Here is a 24,497-nt window from a genome sequence, read left to right as displayed (position 1 = left end):
ACTTTCAACAGACTACACTGCGTTATATCTCGGAAGATGTACGTGCTCTTAAGTAAGCGTGCTCAAGATATACTATAGCAGAGGGAAAACCCTTCCCTGTATGCAGGAAAGTTTCTTGTACTGAATTTTGTGGAACTAAATTAATTATTAACTTTGAGATCTCAGGTCCCGCCCAGCAGTCAAGCCCATGAATGGGACGCGTCCCACCAGTTGAGAACCGCAGGCTTCCACTTACAGTATCGAATGAATGGATGATAATGAGCAAATGAATTGGAAAAGATATGGAAGGAAACGGTTCTGGCCTAATTTAAACTCTTGTCCCAGCATTTGCCTGGCGGGATTGAGGAAAACCACGGAAAACCATTCTCAGGATAGCCGGTGCCCCGGCCTATGTTCCAACCGAGCACCTTACGAATGCAGGTCAAGAGCGTTACCACTTGAAACAACTTACTTTGTGCTTTTACGCGAGACAAATGTATAAATTATTTGCCGACAGAACTCTATTAACTAATTCCACGTAACAAACCAAAAGCAAGTTCATAATTTCCCCCCCCATACCGGGAGCCGTTTCCAGTTAGAGGCTCCTGTAATGGCGGTAATGAGCTTTTGGTTTTCATAAAAATAGACACTCAGCTAACCGAGAAAATTTATTTACCAAGGAACTGGTTAAACATGATGTGTCTAATGAGTACTGCAGTTTAGTAATTTATCAATTTATTCCATTTTTATTTTTACAGGGAGAAGCTGGCGTCCCAGGATTCAGGGGTACTCCAGGAATACCGGTAAGTATCGGGAAATTGTATTCTTGTTCTCATTGTCAAACTGAAACAAATACAACGGGACTGTGGCTATTGCTATTCGCGATACCCTGTCTTGTTAATCTGTCTATGGCTCTACAGCCCTTATTTGGGCGTGGTCTTTCCCCCCCCCCCTGATCTTTTACACAGTCAATAGGACTCGTTGGACGGAGGATCAGCCCGTCGCAAGGCCGCTACCTGCACACAGGACGGCACAAACACAGAATAAGCGCACACAGACATCCCTGCCTGAAGTGGGATTCGAATCCATGATCCCAGTGTTTGAGCTGGCGAAGACAGTTCATGTCTTAGACCGCGGGCCACTATAATTGGCATATGTTATTAATAGCTTCTCTGTACTCAGTACACTAAGATCCTTATTTCTTTCATCTGTGGAAATGTTGCCAAGAGCAACAAACTTCTGGCATGATGATACTGTAATCATGAACTTTAGAATTACTGGTGAAATAAAAGCAAAAATTCTTAAGGAGTGATTCTGTTATTAAGGTCGAAGTCTGCAGTATTTTGACCTACAAACAATCACTTCCTGTCAGTGAAAGTCCGGACTGTTCTTCACTTCCCTTATACCATCATGTGCCTTGACCCAGAACGGACCTCAATCTATGTAATGAAAATGGCGAAGTTGAATAACGCTGTTCGACTCATGAGGTTATCACTGTGGTGACTAAGAAGACTTGACATATTCTGAGACGTGATACCGTGTAGTTCGGTACATCTTCTGCCCTGAAGATTAAAGCAGAAAGTTCCTCCGAAATGTTGGTACTTATTTGCCAGAGTAAGCAGCGTCATATCCCACACGACAGCAAACTGCAGTACATCATAATCTGCTACTCGTATATGTTTTAGCCAACGTAATGAAGTGGTTCCCATCAGTGACAGTGACTACATGGAACGAAGGAAGATTTAACAGCAGCAGTACGGATGACTATGCTTTCGATTTTAAGGACGTCAGAATATTGCCTTCTCGTCTATATGACTACGGCACGTACGATTAAAATACTGTGGCGTGCCGCCTAGGGCCGGAATATTTGGAATCATAACGCATCCATTGCCATACAACGGCTAGCAATTCCTAGACAGCGAAGACTAGGAAATCATTGCTCCGGAAATGAAAGTCTAACAGTGGGGTTTCCACCGTTACACACGAATTGTTTGAGGCAGACACGTATTCCCGCTTTCGTTGCGTAACAGCGGGCGGAATTAACCATTCGACAAGGTATTCCCTATTCAGTCCGAGTGCACATTATAAGAGTCCAACGTCGGCCAGAGACCAGCAGAGTTTGTATTCGACTTTAGCTGGAGAGCTTATCCGACTAGAGCAGAAGAGTTCTTATCCGACTAGAGCAGAAGAGTTCTTATCCAACTATTAGAGCAGAAGAGTTCTTATCCGACTAGAGCAGAAGAGTTCTTATCCGACTATTAGAGCAGAAGAGTTCTTATCCGACTAGAACAGAAGAGTTCTTATCCGACTATTAGAGCAGAAGAGTTCTTATCCGACTAGAACAGAAGAGTTCTTATCCGACTATTAGAGCAGAAGAGTTCTTATCCGACTAGAACAGAAGAGTTCTTATCCGACTGGAGCAGAAGAGTTCTTATCCGACTAGAACAGAAGAGTTCTTATCCGACTGGAGCAGAAGTGTTGTAACAGTGAAGAAGAAACGTCTAAAAGGACGTTTTAAGTGGAGAATAACGTTAAGTGTGAGTGTAAAAGTGACTGTCCGATAGAAGTATTCGTTCAAATCCGAGAAACCACACAATTTCTTGTCGCGTTGCCTAGCAAACATGCGAATATATATATATATATATAGGATTACAATTATGTATGCTGTTTAGTACGGGTGTACAACATGGTCTCTCACCCTAACATGAAGAACATAGACAGATGTTGTTTAAGAACAGAGTGCTGAAGAAAATATTTGGTCCTAAGAGGGTGGAAGGGAAAGGGGGAAGGAGGAAACGACACAATCAGAAGCTTTATAAGGATAAACCTGAGAGTCGTATGCTTAGATTGGAGAACGGTATGAAGTACAACGTATGTGAGGGTTCAGGACAGAGTACTCGTACAATGGCGGGCTCTCATGAACTCGATAATGAACCTTCAGGTTCTACATGAAGGACATGGGACCTTTTGAACCAAACGACTATCAGATTCAAGAAACACTTCCCCCAATACAATCAGTTATTTACTTTGAGACACCATGTAGCACTAAATACCAGGCAAGATTTGTACCTTGTCATAAAATTAATGAATCATGGAAAAATCTCGAAGAACGCGTACGAAAATGAACGGCTATTCAACTGGAGTACATCTTTTTACTCCTGTTACATTAATCTCCCAGCAGTTACTGTTTGTGTAGCGGCCTCCGTAGTCTAGAGGTAACGTTCGCACCTCATGACTCGTAGTACGCGGGTTCAAATACCCGGCGGAGGTCGTCGAATTTTTAAGGGCGGAAAAATTCAGGGAACAAGTCCTCCGGGAGGGATTTTAAGCCGTGGGTCCCGTGTCGTAGCTTTACGGCACGTAAAAGAACATCATATCTCCAAAGGAGGTCACTGAGCCAAATTAACGGACGTTTCCCGCCCAATAGCAGTCTCTAATACCTCTGGTAGATGGGGGAAGCATTATAGATACCTCTCAGCTAGTAGAGCCGGTCTTGCTGGCTGGGCGTGACTGATGGTAAGCACCAGTACGGGTAGGATATAGAGACTGGTAGAAATCATAGAGGGAAGCACAATGGACCAATACAGGTCTCAGTGCATGGGGAAACCCACCCTCTCCATTAACTAACTAACTAACTACTGTTTGTGTAGTACAGTCAAAGTACCAGGTCAAAAACCAGCCACAGTTGCTCAGATACAAAGCAAGATTGCCACAAATGAATACACTACTATCTGTGGATTCGACGAGCATATGTTGTAGTTTTATCGATATACGAAGATGACTCGAAATTTATCAGTGGGTTCGACCCCAACACAGTCTGAATATACCCATGTAATACTTCTTTGAAGGATTAGGCCCTCGGGTGTTTTCTATTTTCAGAAGTAATCTGATAAAATCTCCGGTCTAGAAAACCGAGATTAACGGCCGAGGGAATCCGTTGCGCTGACCACGCGACACCCTCTATCTGGAAAAGTTGGCACTAACTTCGCCGACAAGCGGCGGTCGCTCGGTCGGTATAGTTCGCTTGTGGACTAAAGACCACGGAGCAAAGCAAATCTGATAAAATCCTTCCAGTCTCACTATGGCTCAGGGGTCGACTCAGTCTCCAACAGATATAAGTTAGCAACCTCACCGCCATCTGTGAGCTGATTATCTAGAAAATGTGGCAACCTCGACGTCACAAACCCTGTGGGCCTCCACGGCCTATTACACGGCTAGGTATACTTTACGTTTTGCGACAGTTTTTGGGACTCCGTGGACGGGAGATCAGCCCGTCTCAAGGCCACTACCTACACAGGAAAACACAAACGTAGAAAAACGCTTACATCCATGCCTGAAGTGGGATCCGAACCCACGATCCCAGTGTTTGAGCTGGCGATGACGTTCCCATGTAATGCGTGTGTTCGGTTTGTATTGCCGATAAACAGGTTTATTGATTAAACCTACCTAAAATGTATGTTAGCCGGTCACGATAGCCGAGCGGTGTAAGGCATGCACTGTCTTCCGTCGCTAGGAAGCCGGGATCGTGGGTTCGAATCACACTCAGGGCATGGATGTGTGTTTGTGTGTTTTACTGTGTTTCTGTACAGCGACAAGCTGATCACCCACCCCAAGGAGTCCTACCGAATGTCCAAGATCTAGTAAACTGAAGTGAAATGGATAGTTTCGTGGAGGTAGACCAAGGCCCAAATTGGGGCTGTAGCGCCGAAGGAACGAAAAATAATGTCTTCTATGAAAGGTTATTCTTTCTTAACTTGAATATTTTCAACTGTATACGTTACATGGCGTCGAACTACAATAGGAAAATGTTGGTATTAAAGTGAACAGAATGTAAAAATAATTATTGTGGCCTACATCAAGGTATTGTTTTACCTGGTGCCTGGAGGACCTGCAGAAAACTATAGGAAGATATCAGACAGAATATCCGATATCCGAGACGCGATTTCAACCCATTCGAATGGAGTGGTAATCACTACACCGCTAAATTCGATTAGACGGCAGGAAAGAAAATATTGAGGTCCTTCTCGTAATCACATTTCAGTTCCCTTTAACAGTATTACCATAAAACCCAATATTAAAAAATACAAAATATACGTTTAAAAATGTGTTACGGGCATATATAAGCATTTTTATGGAAATTGCAACTGACTTGCTTGCAGATCCATCTGCCGGAACAAGCAGTACTACCTGCAACCAGCGTGTGCAGCGCTCTATCAGAACACTTAGCTTGTACTTGTATGTTACCACAACGTCGGCCGCGCCATAGCTCAAGTGGTTAGTCGCTGCCTTCCCACCGCGGCGGCCCGGGTTTGATCCCGGGTCTGGTCAAGTGGGATTTGTTGTGGACAAAGTGGCGCTGGGGTAGGTTTTCTTCGAGTACTTCGGTTTCCCCTGCCAATCTTCATTCTACAAATTGCTCCACAATCACCCTCACCTATCATCTGGGCTGGTACAATAGGCCAGAAGTGGCCGCAATACAAGGGACTTAGTCTCTCCCCACTAGCAATATAAAAATACCACAACCTTACGCAACATCGTCACAAATTTACTGTATAAAAAGGTAAATTAAAACATGTGGTGACGAAAGAACCAGCATATAGTTAGTTAGTTAGTTATTTGAGAGGGTGGGTTTCCCCATGCACTTAGACCTGTATTGGTCCATTGTGCTTCCCTCTATGATTTCTACCAGTCTCTATATCCTACCGGTACTGGCGCTTACCATCAGTCCCGCCCAGCCAGCGAGACCGGCTCTACTAGCTGAGAGGTATCTATAATGCTTCCCCCATCTACCGGAAGTATTAGAGACTGCTGTTGGGCGGGAAACATCCGTAATTTGGCTCAGTGACCTCCTTTGGAGATATGAGGTTCTTTTATGTGCCGTAAAGCTACGACGCGGGACCCACGAGTCCCTCCCGGAGGACTTGTTCCCTGAATTTTTCCGCCCTTAAAAATTCGACGACCTCCGCCGGGTATTTGAATCCGCGTACTAGGAGTCATGAGGTGGGAACGTTACCTCTAGACTACGGAAGCCGCTAACCAGCATATAAGTCAAAGCGTAATTGAAATGTGAGTGCCCCTAATTAAGTGTTTGTTTTTCTTTCACGCCCTTGCACGAAAGAGAAAACTTAGGTGCGCTACTGGACCATAAAGGAGTTTATACCATTCGTGTGACAGTGTAATGCACACGCCTAACAAACAGTATATAATGTAAGACAATAAATAATTATAGCATATTGAAGTGGTTGGTAATATAACTAGAGGTTATCAGACCGACTTCGAGTAAAAACGAACACAATTTAATTGCAGAAATAAACGAAAGTAATAAATCTGTGTACAAAACAACCACTGACCCACTGACATCTACACGATAAAAAGAGAGTTACATCACAGCATGCGTCTCAGAATGGACGCTGTGCAGAAAGCTAAACAATTCAGCCACACTTTGGATACGGGTAACTATTTGTATTCAGAAAGTTAATTGGCTGATGATACGTGCAATGACGCTGTAAATTTATCAATAACAAATTTCAATTCTTTTTTTTTTTTCAATACAACTGGAACTCGATTAACGGTCTGGGTTTCTTCTTCAGAAGTATTTTTTTTTTGTTGTTAGTGGGGTGGGACTAAGTCCCTTGTACTGTGCCCACTTCTGGCCTATTGTACCAGCCCCAGATGATAGGTGAGGGTGATTGTGGAGCAATTGGTGGAATGAAGATTGGCAGGGGAAACCGAAGTACTCGAAGAAAACCTGCCCCAGTGCCACTTTGTCCACCACAAATCCCACTTGACCAGACCCGGGATCGAATCCGAGCCGCCGCGGTGGGAAGCCAGCGACTAACCGCTTGAGCTATGGCGCGGCCCTTCTTCAGAAGAAACTCGAAGTGTTTCTGTTGCTGCAGATATGCAGATTGCTCCGGGGCACTCCCAGCCTTTCAAGCTGACTTGCAAATCTTTATGGCATGGCTCTTAGAGATATAGCACTGTATTTGCGCAAGTTCTTTTTTTCTTGGGATAGGCTGAGACTAGTCCACTTGGTTCGTCGGCCACTGGTTGGTCTATTGTACCAGCCCCGGATGGTAGATGATAAATGTGGAGCAGTCGGTGGAATAAGAATTGGCAGAGGAAACCGAAGTACTCGGAGAAAACCTACCCCAGCGCCACTTTGTCCACCACAAATCCCACATGACCTGACCTGAGCTCGAGCCCGGGCCGCCGCGGTGAAAAGCCGGCGACTGACCGCCTGAGCCATGGCACGGCCGCGTATTTGATCTAACTTCCAATTATCCGTTACAGCCGCAATACATTCTGTAGTTGTTAAAAGACCACAAGGAAGACAGAAGGCATTAAGATAGATCTTCGGAAGAGGGGCCGTGAAGATTTATGGAATTGACAAGAACTGTGTCCAGTGGCGGCCTTTGGTAGAGTGAGTGTAAAATACTCGCATTTTTTGGGGTGGATCAACATCAAATAATCTCTATCTATCTATCTATCTATCTGTGTGTCTGTCTATCTATTTATCTACCTATCAATCTATTTCCAGTTGCCCCCACTTGGAGCATTGGGCATCCGTGAAACGCTTCGTTTCTCTTCAATTTCTTAATCTTAGTCGGTAGGATTCCTTGGACGAGAATCAGCCCGACGCAAGGCCGCTACCTACACAGGACAACATAAACACAGACGTCCCTGCCTAAAGTGGGATTCGAACCCACGATCCCAGTGTTCGAGCGGGCGAAGACATTTCATGCCCTAGACTGCGCGGCCACTATGATCGGCCATAAGATATTAACACTGATCATTACATCATCGTTAAAAAATTACTAGACTCTGTTTTCGGCATCCGATGGGAACCCAAATTATTGTAACACAAAGATCTCGTTGGAAACAGAAAGACCTCCTTCGTAGTGTTTCATATTCGAGGTATGACGGTTGGGACTGGTCTGATTCACGTCTCTGCGAAAGAGGTGTTACTCTTTCGGTGAGGGACTAGACCTTTGTAGGGCCTCTGTCATTAAAGGACAACACAACAAAACGCGGACGAACATCGAAACCTCTCATGGGGATTCGAATCCGCGATCACAGGGCTCGAGAGACCCAAGACGTCTTAGATCTTACAGTAAAGTGGAAAGTTCATTTAAGTATAATCATTTATGTGTTCATACGCCCATATTGTCCTGCCTTACAATCTTCTAGATGAAAATAAGACTCGAAGCTCAGCGCAAATACAGAAGACAACGAGTTAGTTATGAGATATAATAAAATCTTGCAAAAGTGGCATAAGTTCTATTCCAGAGGTGTCATTTTATTGGCTTTTGTGTTATTTACCAGCTTCTAACTATTTCAGCCTGAAGGAAAGTGGAAGAGACTGCTTGAGTTGTTGGGAGCCGGAATAGTTCAGTCGGGATAGTGACTGTGCTATGAGCTGGATGATTGAGGAACCGGGGTTCGATTCCCAGTAGGGGCAGAGGTTCTTTTCCACAGCGTCCAGGCCGGTTCTGGAGCCAACACAGCCTCCTGTTCAATGGGTACTGAGGGCTCTTTTCCCAGGAGTTAAGCGGCTAGGGCATGAATCTGACAGTTCACTGCCATCTCGTGTCGATGTCAGGAAAGTGTGCAGCTCTAATTCCAATCCCCCATACAGTGTCATAGCATGGTGCTTAATAAAGCACAATGACTGCGATATCAAGTCGACTTCAGGGCGCGGATATTTGCCTGCATTTCTTATGTTGTCAGAAGCCATGCAGTGGTATCGTCCCTCATTGATGGAGTATTACTTCTTGTGACATTATGACAAGGCATATCCTCCATTGCCTAAATGACTCATTTGCCATGTCCCTGTCTATAAAAAGATGAGGCACCACATGAAGCTGAGACTGACATTTTGATAGTAGAGGCTTAGATGAATGCATGCGACCTCTTCCCCTAAAAGGAAAGAACGAGTCTGTGGGATCTTGTTTATGGCCTTTCACATGCCATCAAAACGAGAAAGGATTGTTATGACACATACTTCTTGACAGGGAGCAGTTGGGGATGAAGGGACCCGAGGACCACATGGACTTGACGGCTGTAACGGCACAGATGGCAGCCCAGGACAACATGGTCAGCCTGGAATACCCGGAGTGAGAGGTCTTCCAGGAGCATTTGGCCCCCCTGGGATACCAGGAGATCCGGGAGAGGGTGGTGTTAATACCAAAGGTGTGAAAGGAGACCGGGGAGTCCCAGGAAGACCGGGAATAGAGGTGAGTTGTAACAAATTTATACAAAATGTTCTGCCAACATATTACTGATAATATTGAAAGTTTTGAACAGTATTGAACTGGATTCTGAAGGGCTCTGGAGGTGGTGTATTACACTCAAATGAAAAATTCTATACCTTGAAAATATGTTTATTTCGCCAGTATCATCAGGCGATTGATAACAGCCTGAAAATTAATAAAATGATGTTCTACAGAGACTGTACTTGTAGACAGGAATTTGTACGTTACTTTAACTTTAGTAAACATCTGTTTTTAATTTTTGTATAATACACGGATATTAAAAATGAAACTCACGATCATATTGGTGCATATTCAGAGCCCTCTGCCCTCTTCTTCACATCACTAAATTATAATTTTTGAGATTGTGTCAAATGATGGACTTTTATAATAAAGGCATAGAAACTTCTTGTTCTTTTACCAGAAGGATACTGTTCTATGCAAAGAGTTTACCATGTATCGTGGAACCTGTTCTGTCAGTCTGCAGACTGATGAGTAAAATAGAAAATAAAGGCTGTGAAACTTCTGTACATGTTCTGAATTTGCTTTTTTAGGGACTACCTGGCTATAGGGGTCAACCAGGGATACCAGGGTATGCAGGTCCACCTGGATTTCAAGTGAGTAACCAATACTGCAGGCTGTAATACTGTGTGAATGTGGATTAGGGTTGTCATGATTAATTGATCAGGAATAACAATTCATGTTAATGTAGTGGTCCCTGTAATTTATTTTAGTTGGAATTCTCTTATCATTAATGTTAAAAATGGGATGAATGATTAAGCTCACAGTTCCTAAATTCCCAATTCTTTCCAATTATAGAAAGAAGTCATGTGCTGTCGAAGTTTTTCTTTTCAGGATTGCTACTTCAGAAGAACTTAACAATAAGAACTTTGCCTATCCTTAAATCTACTGACAGCTCATCAAAGCCTTAAGAAGCGTCCGTACAAGGAGGCTTCCAATGTATCCCCTCCCAGTACTTTAATGTTCTTGGTTTTGCTAAAGCTTCTGTTTCATGTTCTGTTATTTCCAAAGATTTTCTAAAATATTTAGGCTAGGTTTTCCATATCGTTTTGTGGTCCGTCATCTCTTGTTGTAAAAACAACATAGCACGCTACAAACAAACATAGGACAACAACAAGAACTACCTTCCCAAGAAAGACAGGTGGCACAAGTTCGGCCCCGTCAAGAAAAACGAAAGGACAAGGGACACGAACCTATTTGGTTAAAGAATTTTAAATTAAATAACAAAAAGTTTCTAAAAACTTTAATGCATCAAGGGCAGTTGCTGTAGTTGTAAGAAATTTGGATTTTGTATAAAGTGTATGTTACAAATATTGTATATATATGTATTTTAAAAATCAAAACACCTAATGTAATAGTAGTTTCTAAAAGTATTGATGTTCCCTCCGATGATGGTCTATAGGGACCGAAATATGTTAGGGTGCTAAGAAGTGAAGTAGTAAAAGCTTCAATAGTCACACTGGATGGAATTGTTTTATCATTTGTAATCTTGAACTTTAACTAGGTGACGTCTGTGGTGAGTGGCTGTAGTGGGTCATTTTTTTTACTTACAAGGTGATGGCATTTATTTAATACATAAGGATTCAAGCGATCCTTCATTATGTGTTCCAAATATTTTATGCTGCTGTATGTTCACTAACAATCTGCTATGACAGCTTAAAAGAGTTCTCTTTTTTTTTACAACTCTGGCAGTTGAGGACATGCCGTTAAATGAAATAGTTGTGACAAGTTATAAGAACTTACCAGTTTACCTTAATTGAAGTTTCAAAATTTTAAATTCAGGTTAATATACACGTATTATGTATTTAATGATATTTCACTATGTAGGTTAATAGGGCCCATTTGTATTCTTCATTTTCCTTTCTTTTCCTTATTTTAGTCCCTTGTTCTTTTTTCTTCCTTCATTTTCCTCTTGTGTCTTCCCCTGTTCCTACCTTCTGTCTCTATTTTTCTTTCTGTCACTGTCCATCTGATGATACATTTTTCTTAAAGGATTTTATTTATATAGATTCTGTATTTTACTTCTTTGCAGTTTAATGCAATTTTAATGATTTGATGTTGTAAAGTCCCAGTTTACACTACAGTGTCAACTCAAATTAGAGCCTGGCACTAACAGAAAAACTGTAGTATCCTCCAGTGAAGAGGAAGTGAGGCAGATACTAACTCCTACCTCCAAATACTGTGATAGCTGAAAACATCAACATGATTTTTGGATGACTTTTACCTTTGTTGTTGATCCACTGAAGCTCATTGTGCCTCTAAATGAACAGTAGAGTGGTCAAATTTGACCAGTTTTACCTACCATTTGCCTCATCTTCTCTTCATTGGAGAATAAAAGATAGACTTACTTGTAGAAGTAACTGGCACCCTTCAAACAACCCTGCTAATTTTTCTATCATTTACTAATCTAGAAGTTAAGCTTACAGAAAGAAATATTTAAGAGGATATGACAGAGATCCATGTGTCCACAGTTTCATGCCCCTCTTAGCAAATAACAGCAGGCATACGTATTCATACCCCCAAACTTCATAACCACACTGACACAATTATGTATTTGTGTGTTTTGGATAATCACAGGGATTCCAAGGGTTACCAGGACCACAGGGTCTGCGTGGAGATCCAGGAGAGGTCAAGTATGGATTACCTGGAATGCCAGGAGACCAGGGAGATTTAGGGGATCCTGGCCCGCCTGGCAAACTTGTTCATGACGGGGAAGAAGCAGTAGAACACCCTCCTATATTCTTATGGAAAGGGCCAAAAGGTCCGAAAGGTGCCACTGGAGATTCTGGGTCACGAGGACTGAAGGGTGAACTTGGACCAAAAGGACCACAAGTAAGAAAACTTCAAAAACATGTTGAACATTATAAAATATACTAACAAATGAATTCACGTTTTTGCACTTTGTATGTAATTCTAATTTTAAATTGAAATAAGTGAAGTTGGTCCAGAAAGATCAAAATTAAAATTTATAAAGGAAGCTGTGCTGAATCCGAATGCACAGAAATAAATCTTCTGAATATAAAAAAATGTTCTGTAAGCAGAATTTAAACATGAATCTCCTGTTTACCAGGTGAGTGATACAAGATGAAGTCCTGGGTGGTGGCAGGAATGACTATGGCATTTGAAGCACCTTTCAACCAGCTAAATATATGCAAAAATCAATATTACATAGATTATAATAAATCCTGATTTGCTGCTAGGGTCAGCCTGGTTTAATTGGAGCCAAAGGAATGAAGGGTGATCAAGGTCCAGATGGACAGAGAGGAAAACAGGGTAAAGAAGGACCTGCAGGACCAAGTGGTCCCAAAGGGGCAAAGGGAGCCCCAGGTTATTCTGGACAGACAGGGGAAGATGGACCAAAGGTGAGAAAAAATGATTATATTACATTCTAGGATTATATGGAAAATTGTGTGAAGATTTCACTCTTTAGTATTTTATGAATATAATTATTTTTGGCCAGATAGATCTGAATTAGAATAAAATGTTTCAATTTATAACTCACCAAATATATTGCTGTTTAGTAATTCCAATACTGTGATGCACAGAAACCACGGATTTCATTATGGTTCCTGCCTATAAGCAGGTGTGCATTAAAATTAAAAATTTTAAATATGTTCCTGTTCTTAAGAAATGAATTAATGACCATACATATTAGAAAATATACTTATAAAACACATGACACATGTGTTTCTACTTCCTAGAGTTGGGACTTAATAAAGAGTTTTACTTATAATTCTCAAATATGCATATTGTATGCTGTAGATTTAGATAATATCTTCTCAGCTGATGGTCAGTCTTTTCAAGGTAAAAGAGAAAATTCTGAAATTTGGTTCTGTAACTTTCAGTATCAGATTTAACATCATGAATGTACCAGAAGAAATATATCGCATAATTCTGCATTATCTGGATTCCTATTATTAGGTCAAATACTCTATAAAGCATTTTGTTCTGTGTTTTTCACAGATGCATTTCACTTCATTGCATGCTTTTTTGAGGCTTTTCATGACAAAGCTGTTCCATGGTTACAGTAGTTCACTCACTCACTCACTCACTCACTCACTGATGGAGCTGAGCCCTTCTTGAGAAGCTGCCAATTGTGCAGCTACTCAAGAACTTCCCAGCATTTTATGGAACCTGAAACTTCATCACCATGTTCACAAGAACCCTCCACTGATCCCTATACTGAGCCAGATCAATCCAAACTATACCATCCCATTCTGTCTCACTAAGATCCATTTGAATATTGTCCACCCACCTATGTCTTGGTCTTCCCAGTAGTCTCTTTCCTTCTGGCATTCCCACTAAGATCCTGTATGCATTCCTCTTCACCCCCGATTGTGCTACATTCCCTGCCCATCGCATCCTCCTTGACTTGATCATTCTAATTATACTTGGAGAAGAGTACAAGTTATAAAGCTCCTCATTAGGTTACAGTAGTTTACTATTGTAATATGACTTTTTACATCTTATGAATCCATATACAAAATCTGAAGGAATTAGTTGGAGATGTGTGGTTACACAGCTCATTGAAATACTTAATGGACTGGCATTCCATAACATTCAGTACAGTGTTAATGTCTCTGTTATTAGGGACCACCAGGGACACCAGGTGCAATAGGCCCACCAGGAGTACAAGGAGTTGATGGAGAACCTGGGATTTACAATCCCAATCTTGATGAAGAGGGGGGTCCCGGTGTTATAGGACATCAAGGCCCCTTAGGTTTGTATCCTACCAAAGACACAACAGTTATCTTGAAGAATGAATGGATGTTTATCATGTTTTCTTCTCTCTTCTAGGACCTCCTGGAGATCGAGGACTCTCTGGAATACCTGGTCGACCTGGAAACATGGGATTTATTGGTCCTCCAGGTGAACCAGGGGATGCTGGAGCACCGGGACAACAAGGGCCAAAGGGTCTCAGTATCAAAGGAGAAAGAGGAAATGATGGTAAGTAATATTGCAATAAAATGACAGGCTGTAAACATGAACACCAGACTGAGGCTTTAGATTGTGTTCCATCATATTCTTGCAAATCTCAATTCAGTGCTTTACTTTGTAATTTTCAGAAAATTAAATTGAGAGTGAAATAGCTGAAGACTTGACCTTGGCTACTAAATATGATGTAGTGGTTACTGCATCATAATATTTTTAAGTTCCATGTTTCAAGTACTACCAGGATATTGAATGAGATTAACGTAGTTTTCATAATTCCTGGTGGAAAATGTTAGGGTAGAACTGTGAAGCAACCCACAGAATCTCCATCATCAAATACCAGTTCTCTCAGTTCAAATTATGCAGCCAGCACTGTTGATAAAATGTCACTAACTACACCAAGAGGCAGAAATATGTAGCTTTTATCTCTGAACAGTAATCAGCAAAATTGATACTTAATCAGGATCAAGTTCTTTCTTGACATGATCACTACTGAAGGTAACATTTCCAGAGTAATATGTCATTTCTGGCGACCCAATACCATCTAAAATCAAGGACCACAAAAATTTTGGATTCTGCCCCTGGACTTTCCATTGCAGTATGCTGATGTCTGCCATCCAGTAATGAAAACAGACTTCTTGCATTTAATGTCACTGAGAACCGAATGCTGAAGAAAATATTTGGACTTAAGAGAGAGGAAGGAACAGGATGATGGTAGAAATTTCATAATGATGAACTTCATCACTTGTACTCTTAATGAGATATTATTATGGTGACCAATGGATTTTCTGCATTAATGATATCTGAAAGTTTGTTACTGAGCCCATAAGGGCCGGTCACTTGACACTGTCCTGAGTCAGATGAATCATGTGGACTCCCTGACATTCCATTTGTTTATGATCATCTATAATTCTGTACCCCATGTATGCCAAGTCTCTTCCATAAATTTTCCATCAAAAATTGTATATAGATTTCCCATCTGCTTAATGGATCCTTTGTTGTTGTTGTTCATGTATTCACGGCTGTCTCACATGCAATTCACTAAAAGTTCTAAAATTCAAGTTTTAAAATTTAAAACTTTTAATTGTTTCACATTGTTTTATTTAATGCTTCTATTGAACAACGTGTTTTGACCAATTTGGTGTCAAAATTGTTGGAGAAATTGCTGCACTTTTTTGCACTGTCATAACTTGTGTTGATATGTATTTTTTTATAATTTTATGATTTAATTTTAGAATCTGAAGTATAATTTCATTTATGTTTATCATGTGTTGCAGGCTGTAAATTTTTATGGCGATGTGTGTGTTTCCTTCTGTTATGCCATGTGTAGATGTTGTCATGGATGTAACAGGATGCTACAACAGAACATTATGGATCCTTCCTGATTTGACCACCATAATAGTTGAAGAATACAAATCATGAAGCTAATCGTTATGGAATTTTTTCCATCATTCTTTCATGTAGTTCAGTATTGTAACTTTAACATCATTAAGAAATCCATATATTTGACATGAAATTACAGGTCTATCAGGCCCTCAGGGTCCTCAGGGAAGTCCAGGTTTACCTGGACAACCAGGTGCTCTAGGAGAGAAGGGCTTCCCTGGACTCACAATGACAGGGCCTCCAGGTGAAGATGGAATACCAGGACGTGATGGTTTCAGTGGCCCAATTGGAGATCGTGGTGAAAATGGTTTACAAGGTGAGTGATATTCTTGTCATCCTTTTGCATAAATATGACAAATTATTAGTGCATTCTTGTGACATGAGAACACAGTTCATAGTTCTGTGCCTTTTGTGTGAGATAATTAAACATCTTAAAACTAGATTGCTAGCCTGCCTATGCAAAATCTTGCACTTCAGTCCCATGTTGTCCATTTTTAAAATCACAGTAAAACACCACTGATATGAAATAATCAGTTGAAATTTGTATTTTTACAAAAATAAATATTGTCACTAGACTTGGAATTTGGATTGATTACTGGATTTACTGAGTGCTTATAACTAATAACTATAGAAGTCTGGCTGATTTATACTCCTGGGCCAACATTTCCTGATCATGTTTATTTGTTGCTTCCACACTTGTTTACTATGTCATTGCCTAACATTGCCACTGTTCCAGCTTTCAACCATTATGTCACAATGTATTATGTTGCAAATAAATTGAGAGAAAGCAAATAGTGATGACTTGCTGGCAGGGATAAATCTTGTGAGAATTCTTTATATCATAAAACTAGTATCAACCTTCCATTCTTTTTAATCCTAGAATAGTGAGGTATGATCTGTAATATTCTGGATTGTTGAATGAATGTTACACAATCAGAATTTAAACTGTTTGTTATTTATTTAGATATTTCAGAGGTTCCCATGTTTCATTCAAGATTTGCGAAAAATAAAGTGTACTGAAATAATAAATTGCTTATTTATTGTGACAGTCTTATAAATGAATACACACTCTCATCATTCCAAGTTTGACAGTTCACCTCCATTGTGCCACATAGTGATCCCTTGATAAATTAAATGGCTGCCAAGCAATAAAATAACACTGTACATAGATCCATTTTTTACTGTAAAATAAGTTGGTGTCTGCTAGCAACATGATGGTGAAATATGGAGAGCGTTATGTGAAAAGATTTTATGTAATGCAGAAATTGGAGTTGTAACCTTCAATGCATGCTCAGATAACCATTTTTTGAATCTGATTATTTCAGGACCAAAGGGGTTTCTAGGTATAGGTGTCCCTATTCCGGGCCCCCCTGGGGAGGCAGGACTTCCAGGATCACCAGGTGCACCTGGGTTGCCTGGTCTTCCAGGAATGCCCGGGTCAAAAGGTGAACATGGACCCAAGGGTGATGACTGTGGAGTGTGTTTACCAGGTAATTTTTCCACTTAAATGTGATCTGAAAATTATATTTTATCACAAAAATTCAAAAACTGTGTACAACAAAGCTGTAAGGAACACTGGGAAAATCTTTGAAGGCAGATTTTTCAGTTAATACTTTTCAAGGGAAATGTGAACAGATTATTTAAATAATTTTGCTTTCTTCCTTTTATAAAAAATGTTTCTTTAATCTGTTCTAGTCATGTGTATTCTGTATGTTGTTTTTAGAGCTCCATTATGCTAATGTGGAACACTGCAGTGGGTGATATGGAAAGGCTGCTTCACATAAGTTTCTCATTTCTTGCACTAGTGATCTGAGTAAAATACTGAACTGATGTCCCCCCGGGACTGTGAGTTTAGACTTCTGTATATCCAGGCTCAGAGTTATAGCTAGGACAAACAAGCTATAGTTGTGATGTATAGCTTCCCTTTATTAGAAAGTAGACCCAGAATCATTTGTGAAACATTGTGATTTTAGAATAGGAGAGATAAAGTTGTTGTCTGAAAGTGAAACATGAGTAAGGAATTCTGTGTGGAAAAATGTAATTTTCGATTGTTGTTCACAAATTCTAAGTTTTTATGGCTGAAGAAGGGCATGGAATAAGAGCAGCAGATTTACTGGACAGTAGTGAACTATAAAATATTTATTAGACTAAAATAAAGTTTTTGAAGGAAATATCACTTAGTCCCTCAATAACAGGATGTCATGGAATTACATTATGGTACCTATTTTCATTTAATTCCTCTGTCCAGTTGCAGATATTATGTAAACTCATGAACTAAAAGTAATGTGCATAATACAGTGAACCCCACTAGTTTAATATGGAAATACCTTTTCATATATACATTACTGGTTTAGTTTCGTGGGAACTGCCCACATTCAAGCAAACGTTACAGTGGCAGCTCAGGTACCACTGCTTAGCAGCGGTGAGTAAACAATAAACAGATGCTTCACATCTAGAAAACAGAGGCTCTACAATTGATTTCAATGTAAGTAAGACACTACATAATGTTTCATTACCAACAGGAGCAAGAGATTTTTTTCTTCTCCACAGCATCCAGACAAGTTCTGGGGCCCATCCAGCCTCATATACTCGTACACTGGGTACAAAAGGCTCTTTCCTTAGGGTAAAGCAGCTGAGGCATGAATCTGACCACTCCCCTTCATGTAGTGGCAAGGTTAAGAATATTTTGATCTATACCTCCACCCCCATACATCTTCGTGATGTGATACTTAATAAATTAAGCACAGGGATAATATTACCTTTACCTATACTGAATAATATATATATAATATAAACTTACTGGGCATGGCAGAGTGGCATAAATTATACCATGGACTTCCTGGATAAGAATCGCCATTTTAGAAAAAAAGAGGAGGCTCGATAATTTTGGATGTGGCAAGTAGTCGTATATTAATCCAGTTTGAGCAAAATAATGGCTAAGATCTGAAAGTTGGTGATGATGATGTAAATAAAAAACAGGATGATGGATAATGTCCAAAAAGTCAATAATTACAGGAAAACAATGGAAAAATTTACACTTAATACATAAATATGGGTGTTCTTAGTTCATGCAGTAGCCCCTCCCTCCCCTGGTGGTGTGCATGCAACTGCATATGAGTGCCCTTATGTCGTGAGTTTCTGATGGAATGTGTGTACCACATATGGAAAACTTAATGAGAAGCAAAGGCTTCATTATTCTAGAGGTCTCAGGTTCTGATTTTGGTCTGGAGATAAGCTATTCTGATTGAGGGTTACTGTTGCAATTCTCAGACCCTCCAGGCAAATGCAGAGATATTACCTAAAACCAGGCTTCCTTCCAAATTCTTTCCAACTCATTATTCACTTTTTAATAAGAAAATTGCAAGCAAGCATAACCACAACAGTTTAAAAGGTATCATATCCTTCTACAGTGAAAACCACCTGAGAAGTGAAATACATGAATGAAGTTGTGAGGTTAATGAATTTAAATCCCAATGAAACTGGCTGGAGTCGTCGCCTTATGACCCTTATCACAAGCTCCCTGATTCAGAGGACGTCCTGTGTCGCCGGAAGTTGATTGCATCCCCCTATCTCCACAGGGTGGTTATGTTTGATAACATGTTGAATGGGATGTTACTAATTACCCAAGACAATGGACATGTGTAGAGTTTCATTCATATGATCACGTTTTTTTTACGTTTTACTAAATAGAGACTATGCAATTTACAAATGGTAACACCTCCAGATATCCCACAAATATTCCATAATAAATTTATTTATTATTTCTCCAACAAAGTAACTAGTAATTGATTCTGTAGCCCTAGACTACCAGTTTCATGCTGACAAATATATTTCTTACATTTATTACACAAAAAGGCAGCAGACCGTAACAGATTGGATTATATCAAAGGATAAATTAATTCACCTGATATCCTGTAGATAATTAGTTCAATAATTGATACATCGTATACACAGTGTGTCCAGGTTCTGTTCGGACTGTGTTCATTCAAAATACAAGACGTGAATTATTTTCAAAATGTCACTCCTTTTTTTCAAAATAGTCTCCTTCTGAATCAATACATAGCTGGAATCGATTAAAAAGTTTTCAAAAACAGTCACTGTACTCCTTTTGTGGAATTGCATTTAAGACTGTGGTACATTCCCTTTGGATGTCCTGGATGGTGTCGTGACAGTCTCCTTTCATCGCCAAATTAACTTTTGGGAACAACCAGAAATCTTCTTGAGCCAAATCTGGCAAATATGGAGGATGATCAAGGATTGTGATCACTTTTCTGGCTAAAGAATCGCGCATGATCTTCGATTTGTGGGGTGGGGCATTGTCGTGGAGGAGCAACCAGGAACCTTGCTCTCGATATTCAGGTCGAATTCGAAGAATTCTCGCCCACAAACGATTGAGGAATCTGAGATAATAATCAGAATACACTGTTGGACCTTCTGGCAGAAATTCCTTGTGAATGATTCCTTTGGAATCGAAGAAAATGGTTAGCAGTGTCTCTACTCGACTCTTTTGCATGCGCACTTTCTTTGGTTTCGGCTTCTTTGGGCTCAACCACGCTGCACTCGGCCGCTTTGTGAGAGGCCCATATTGAAAACACCATGTCTCGTCACCAGTACTAATTGATTTTGTAAATTTTGTATCACTTGGGGCCAACCGTAACATATCTTTGCAGTGTTTCACTCTGGCATGTTTTTCATCGCCTGACAGCGCGTGCGGTATAAACCACGCACAGACCTTCCATTTGCCCAAATCCTCGGTCAAAATTTAATGCACAGAACTTTTTGGTACTCCCAAAAGCTCACCAATGAGTCTTGCAGAAACACATCTGTCTGATGCAAGGATTTCAGTCACTTTTTTTTCACATTTTCTTCAGTGCAACTTATTCTCGGCTTTGATGTACGTGGAGCATCTTCATTGTCCTCCCTGCCATCACGAAATACAGCATACCATCGAAAAATCAACAGTCACTATCGTACACACTTTTCATCACTTCGTACACTTATCCGGCTGTTTTGCCTAACTTCAAACAAAATTTTATGTTGACTCTCTGTTCAACCACCACTTTCCGATGAGTGTCAGTACAGTACTGTTACATTCAAGGTCAGAACACATGATGCAGTGATGCCTGCGCTTTGAAATTATAGACAACCACAGCATAAACTTCAAGAATCTTAATGCCACAACTCACCAGCAGATGGCATTGCAGGGCAAAATTTAAAAAAATGTGTCCTCATGGATCCTGGACACACCGTGTACAATTTAGGATATTACCCAACTTCGATAATTATACTTGTCACCTAGCATTGCTGTGCTGATAAAATCTGAGCTTATGAGGACTGGATATGTGAAAAAAAGGGGTAAACAAGGAATACATGGAGAATTTTGGCGAGGAAATCTCTTGAAAAATAACCACTTGGAAGGCTTAGAAGTGGATGGGAAGATAATATTAGGATGGATTTTAGGGAGGTAGGTTATGGACAAAATTGATCCAAAATCATATCCAGTGGCAAGCTTTGGTATTAATGTTGTTGAACCTTCAAGTTCTTCTGTTAATGTTTGTTAGTTAATGCCATCTTAGATCAAATCCTTGTTATCATGGCATGGCACATTTGTGTGTGACTAAGGCCTTGAGATATGGGTACAGCTGCATAAGCAGTTGTGAAGTGCTGTCCATGGGGCAGCCCTCCATCTTCAGAATTTGGTGGTGGACTATTAGCTTGTCATAAAAGGCTGATATGTTATGAAATGTTACACAGGGATTTGTACTTAAGTAACAGCTTTTCAATGACTCGGCTCCATTGAAGTGGTTAATTCATGAATACAAAAATGTGAATGATTGAACAACCACAGAAATATATAAAATTCTGTAATTAATAATCCCTTATTTAATTAAAATGTAGACATACGAGTACTTCACTTATATAATATATGTTATTACAAAAAGAAAAGTGTCAGAAAGTAGAAATTATGGAAGATAAACAGATAAACAAGATCCAGGAATGCCACAGATGAGGTGGAAAGACCAATTTTTAATCTAATCAGAAATGTATAATAATATATATTTCAGTGTCCTCACATATATTTCAAACACTGAGCTTAAATTAAACATTAGACTGTTCTATTTTTGGAGTTGGACTAGCCAGTGATATACGTAACTCAATTCATGAAGAAGAAGAAGAAGACAATGACGATGATGGTGATGATGATGATGATGATGATGATGATGATGATTGTCATTAAACTTCCATTAGGCCTATAGCCAAGAAATATTTAATATCCAAGATAATACTACACATAGAATGCGGTTTGCAAAACTCATTCAGCTGGAGAAAAGAGATATTGTTGAGATAACTGATGAATTCATGTGCACATATAGGACCAGCTATGTCTGTCAGTTTACTTACATGTTATATCTCTGAAATAATAGAACACATCTTCAGGAAATTTGTACTGCAGTGGGGGTGGGGGCATGGGAAGTTTATAATAAATGCTGTCAGACAACGTTAATTCTGGCTTCAACCAATCTAATACAACCCAAACTTCATATCAGGCTGAAGTGAAACCTTATCCATGTTCTCAAAATGACAACACATAAATTAAATTTTGTCGTTTCTCTGTTTAATTAATTAAGCACCACTCATTGGAAATGTATTGGGGAGTGGAGGTGCCTTCTTAACCTCGGCATAAGCTGGAGATTAGTGGTCAGTTCTGCACCCCAGCTGCTTTGCTCCAGGGGAAAAGCTGTGGTACCTATTTGACAGTAGGCTGAGTGGGACAAAGGGCCTTTGTGGATACTATGGAAAAAAGAAGGATCTCTTGCCTAGCCATGAATTGAACCCATATTCCTCTGCCTTCCAGCCTGTAGCCCATTGCTCTACTGACTGAGCTATCTTGGCACCTATTAAATGTCATTGAAGTCTACAATTTCTATTTGAAACATTTTCTGTCTTATACATTTAGTGAAATACTAAATAAAACTAAATAATTAAAGGAGAGTAGTCTTCATTGAGAAGTTGAGTCACTATCTGGCCAAGAGACCCACGCTTTTTATTGATCTCTGAGCCTACTATTGGACCCTGTCCTGAGCTAGCTGAATTCGTTTCAAATCCTCACACAAATTTCTTTTCTGTCCCATTGATGTCTACATCTCTCAAGTGGCCTCTTCCTTTCAGGTGACGTGAGTAGAATTCTGTAGGCATTTCTCATCTTCCTATGTATGTTGTATGACACTACAATCTCATCCTCATTAATTTGATGATGATAATAATATTTTCTTGAAGAGTGCATTTATGATACTCATCCTTTTGTTTTATCCTTCCTCAAAGGTCCAAATATTTTCTTTAGCACTTCATTCTCAAAGTCCTGCATTTTTCCATTAGGATGAGAGACAACATGAAAAAAATTCTTATAACCCAAATGTGTGTATGTGTGAATACATGAACTGAACATACTGGGAATCCGAAATTTTCTCATTAGTCAGTTTTGACTCTGATGGTGTCAGTAAAATATTAATGGTAACAACTTTGCAGGTCTTCGTGGGCCAAAAGGAGAACCTGGTGATTCTGCAAGAAATGGTGTACCAGGCATTTCAGGTTTCCCTGGACTTCAAGGTCCACGTGGACTCAAAGGCCAGAAGGGTAAACCTGGTCCACATGGAAGACCAGGTTTAGATGGAGTGAATGGAACTGCAGGTAAGAAGCAGCAATGAAAATGAAAATATGTCACAACAGTGATGTAATAGCACACAGGCAGGACTATATTAAAACTTGGGATAGATTATTGCCAACTGCCCATCGGTTACAATCTGAAATGAGCTAATGTTTCAGTATAATGAATATCAGTGACAGCTATTGCTTTAGGTCAACTGGAGTACTGTCCTGAAAGGAAATATAATATAAAGGTACAATTAAATTTTGAGGCATTGATAGTGCCCTGGGATCAAATTGTTTTTGGATAGTAACACAGAAATTCAAAACAGTGCCAACGTTTCAAATAATAGCCAGGTTCTAGCACAGAAATTGCAAATGCAAGATATACAGAAGATCGTAGGTAATAAAAACACATAATTTTATTGTTACAAATATATTAGCGGACATAATATTTTTTTTAAATAAGTATGCTTTATTTCTTTACAATTTAAAGGAAGGAGGGGATAAATAAATGTATGCACTAGAAGACGGATAAAATAAATCATGGACTTCACTTTTTCATTTAAATTAATAATATTTTCAAATTCAAATATTGTAGAGTGTTATAATTTTATAATATTCAGTTGAAAACAGCCAAACACTACATGTCAACAACTCTTAAAAAATACACAGTATGTGTATGTACGTGGGTAGGCTGAAAAGTAATGCACACATGCTTGTAGAGCACGAACAAAAACAAATAGCAACATTGGGCAAAAAGTACATTAAAGTACAGTTCTTAATAAATGATATAAACTCCGTCCCAAGTGGAAACAATATATTATATGTCCTTGATCTTACTCTCCTTACACTACATGTTTCGGCCTCAAACGGCCATCATCAGGTGTATATCTATGTTGCTGTTACACTGCACTTCGTTTAAAATTTAACATTTAAAAACACATGTTAGTAAAGAATAGCAGCGGCACGCACACAGGAAGACTACACAGAATAACACCTATACAGTGTGGAAATAAGAACTAGCCGCTGCAGAACTTTAGACATAGGGTGAGTAACCCTAACAATTTTAAATTTAAAATTTAGAGAAAAATTTTAAAGGATTTTAAAATTAGAACTAAAGATTTTATAGTGCTACTACAGGAAAATCAAAATTAACGTGTGTAAAATAATCTATAAACCAGACAGATATCAACGAAGTAGATGTTGATAATAACAAGGAAAAGAACAATGTGTTTTTAAATGTTAAATTTTAAACAAAGTGCAGTGTAACAGCAACGTAGATAT

At 39.7% G+C, this 24,497-nt stretch overlaps 1 protein-coding gene across 1 annotated transcript in view; it reads left to right on the top strand.

Moving 5' to 3' along the window:
* Positions 1-24,497, top strand: part of LOC111868426 (collagen alpha-1(IV) chain) — a 151,660-nt gene that overhangs the window by 95,438 nt on the left and 31,725 nt on the right. The window contains exons 3-12 of the mRNA XM_023859036.2: positions 738-782; positions 8,994-9,215; positions 9,785-9,847; positions 11,829-12,083; positions 12,452-12,613; positions 13,842-13,971; positions 14,049-14,198; positions 15,706-15,882; positions 16,892-17,056; positions 23,094-23,255. Coding sequence (XP_023714804.1) covers positions 738-782; positions 8,994-9,215; positions 9,785-9,847; positions 11,829-12,083; positions 12,452-12,613; positions 13,842-13,971; positions 14,049-14,198; positions 15,706-15,882; positions 16,892-17,056; positions 23,094-23,255 — 1,531 coding nt within the window. The remainder of the gene's footprint in view (positions 1-737; positions 783-8,993; positions 9,216-9,784; positions 9,848-11,828; positions 12,084-12,451; positions 12,614-13,841; positions 13,972-14,048; positions 14,199-15,705; positions 15,883-16,891; positions 17,057-23,093; positions 23,256-24,497) is intronic.

The sequence above is a fragment of the Cryptotermes secundus genome, unplaced genomic scaffold (genome assembly GCF_002891405.2).
Source record: "Cryptotermes secundus unplaced genomic scaffold, Csec_1.0 scaffold106, whole genome shotgun sequence".
Classification (NCBI taxonomy): domain Eukaryota; kingdom Metazoa; phylum Arthropoda; class Insecta; order Blattodea; family Kalotermitidae; genus Cryptotermes; species Cryptotermes secundus.
Note: the sequence above shows the minus strand (reverse complement) of the source record. Positions and strands in the feature narration are given on the sequence as shown.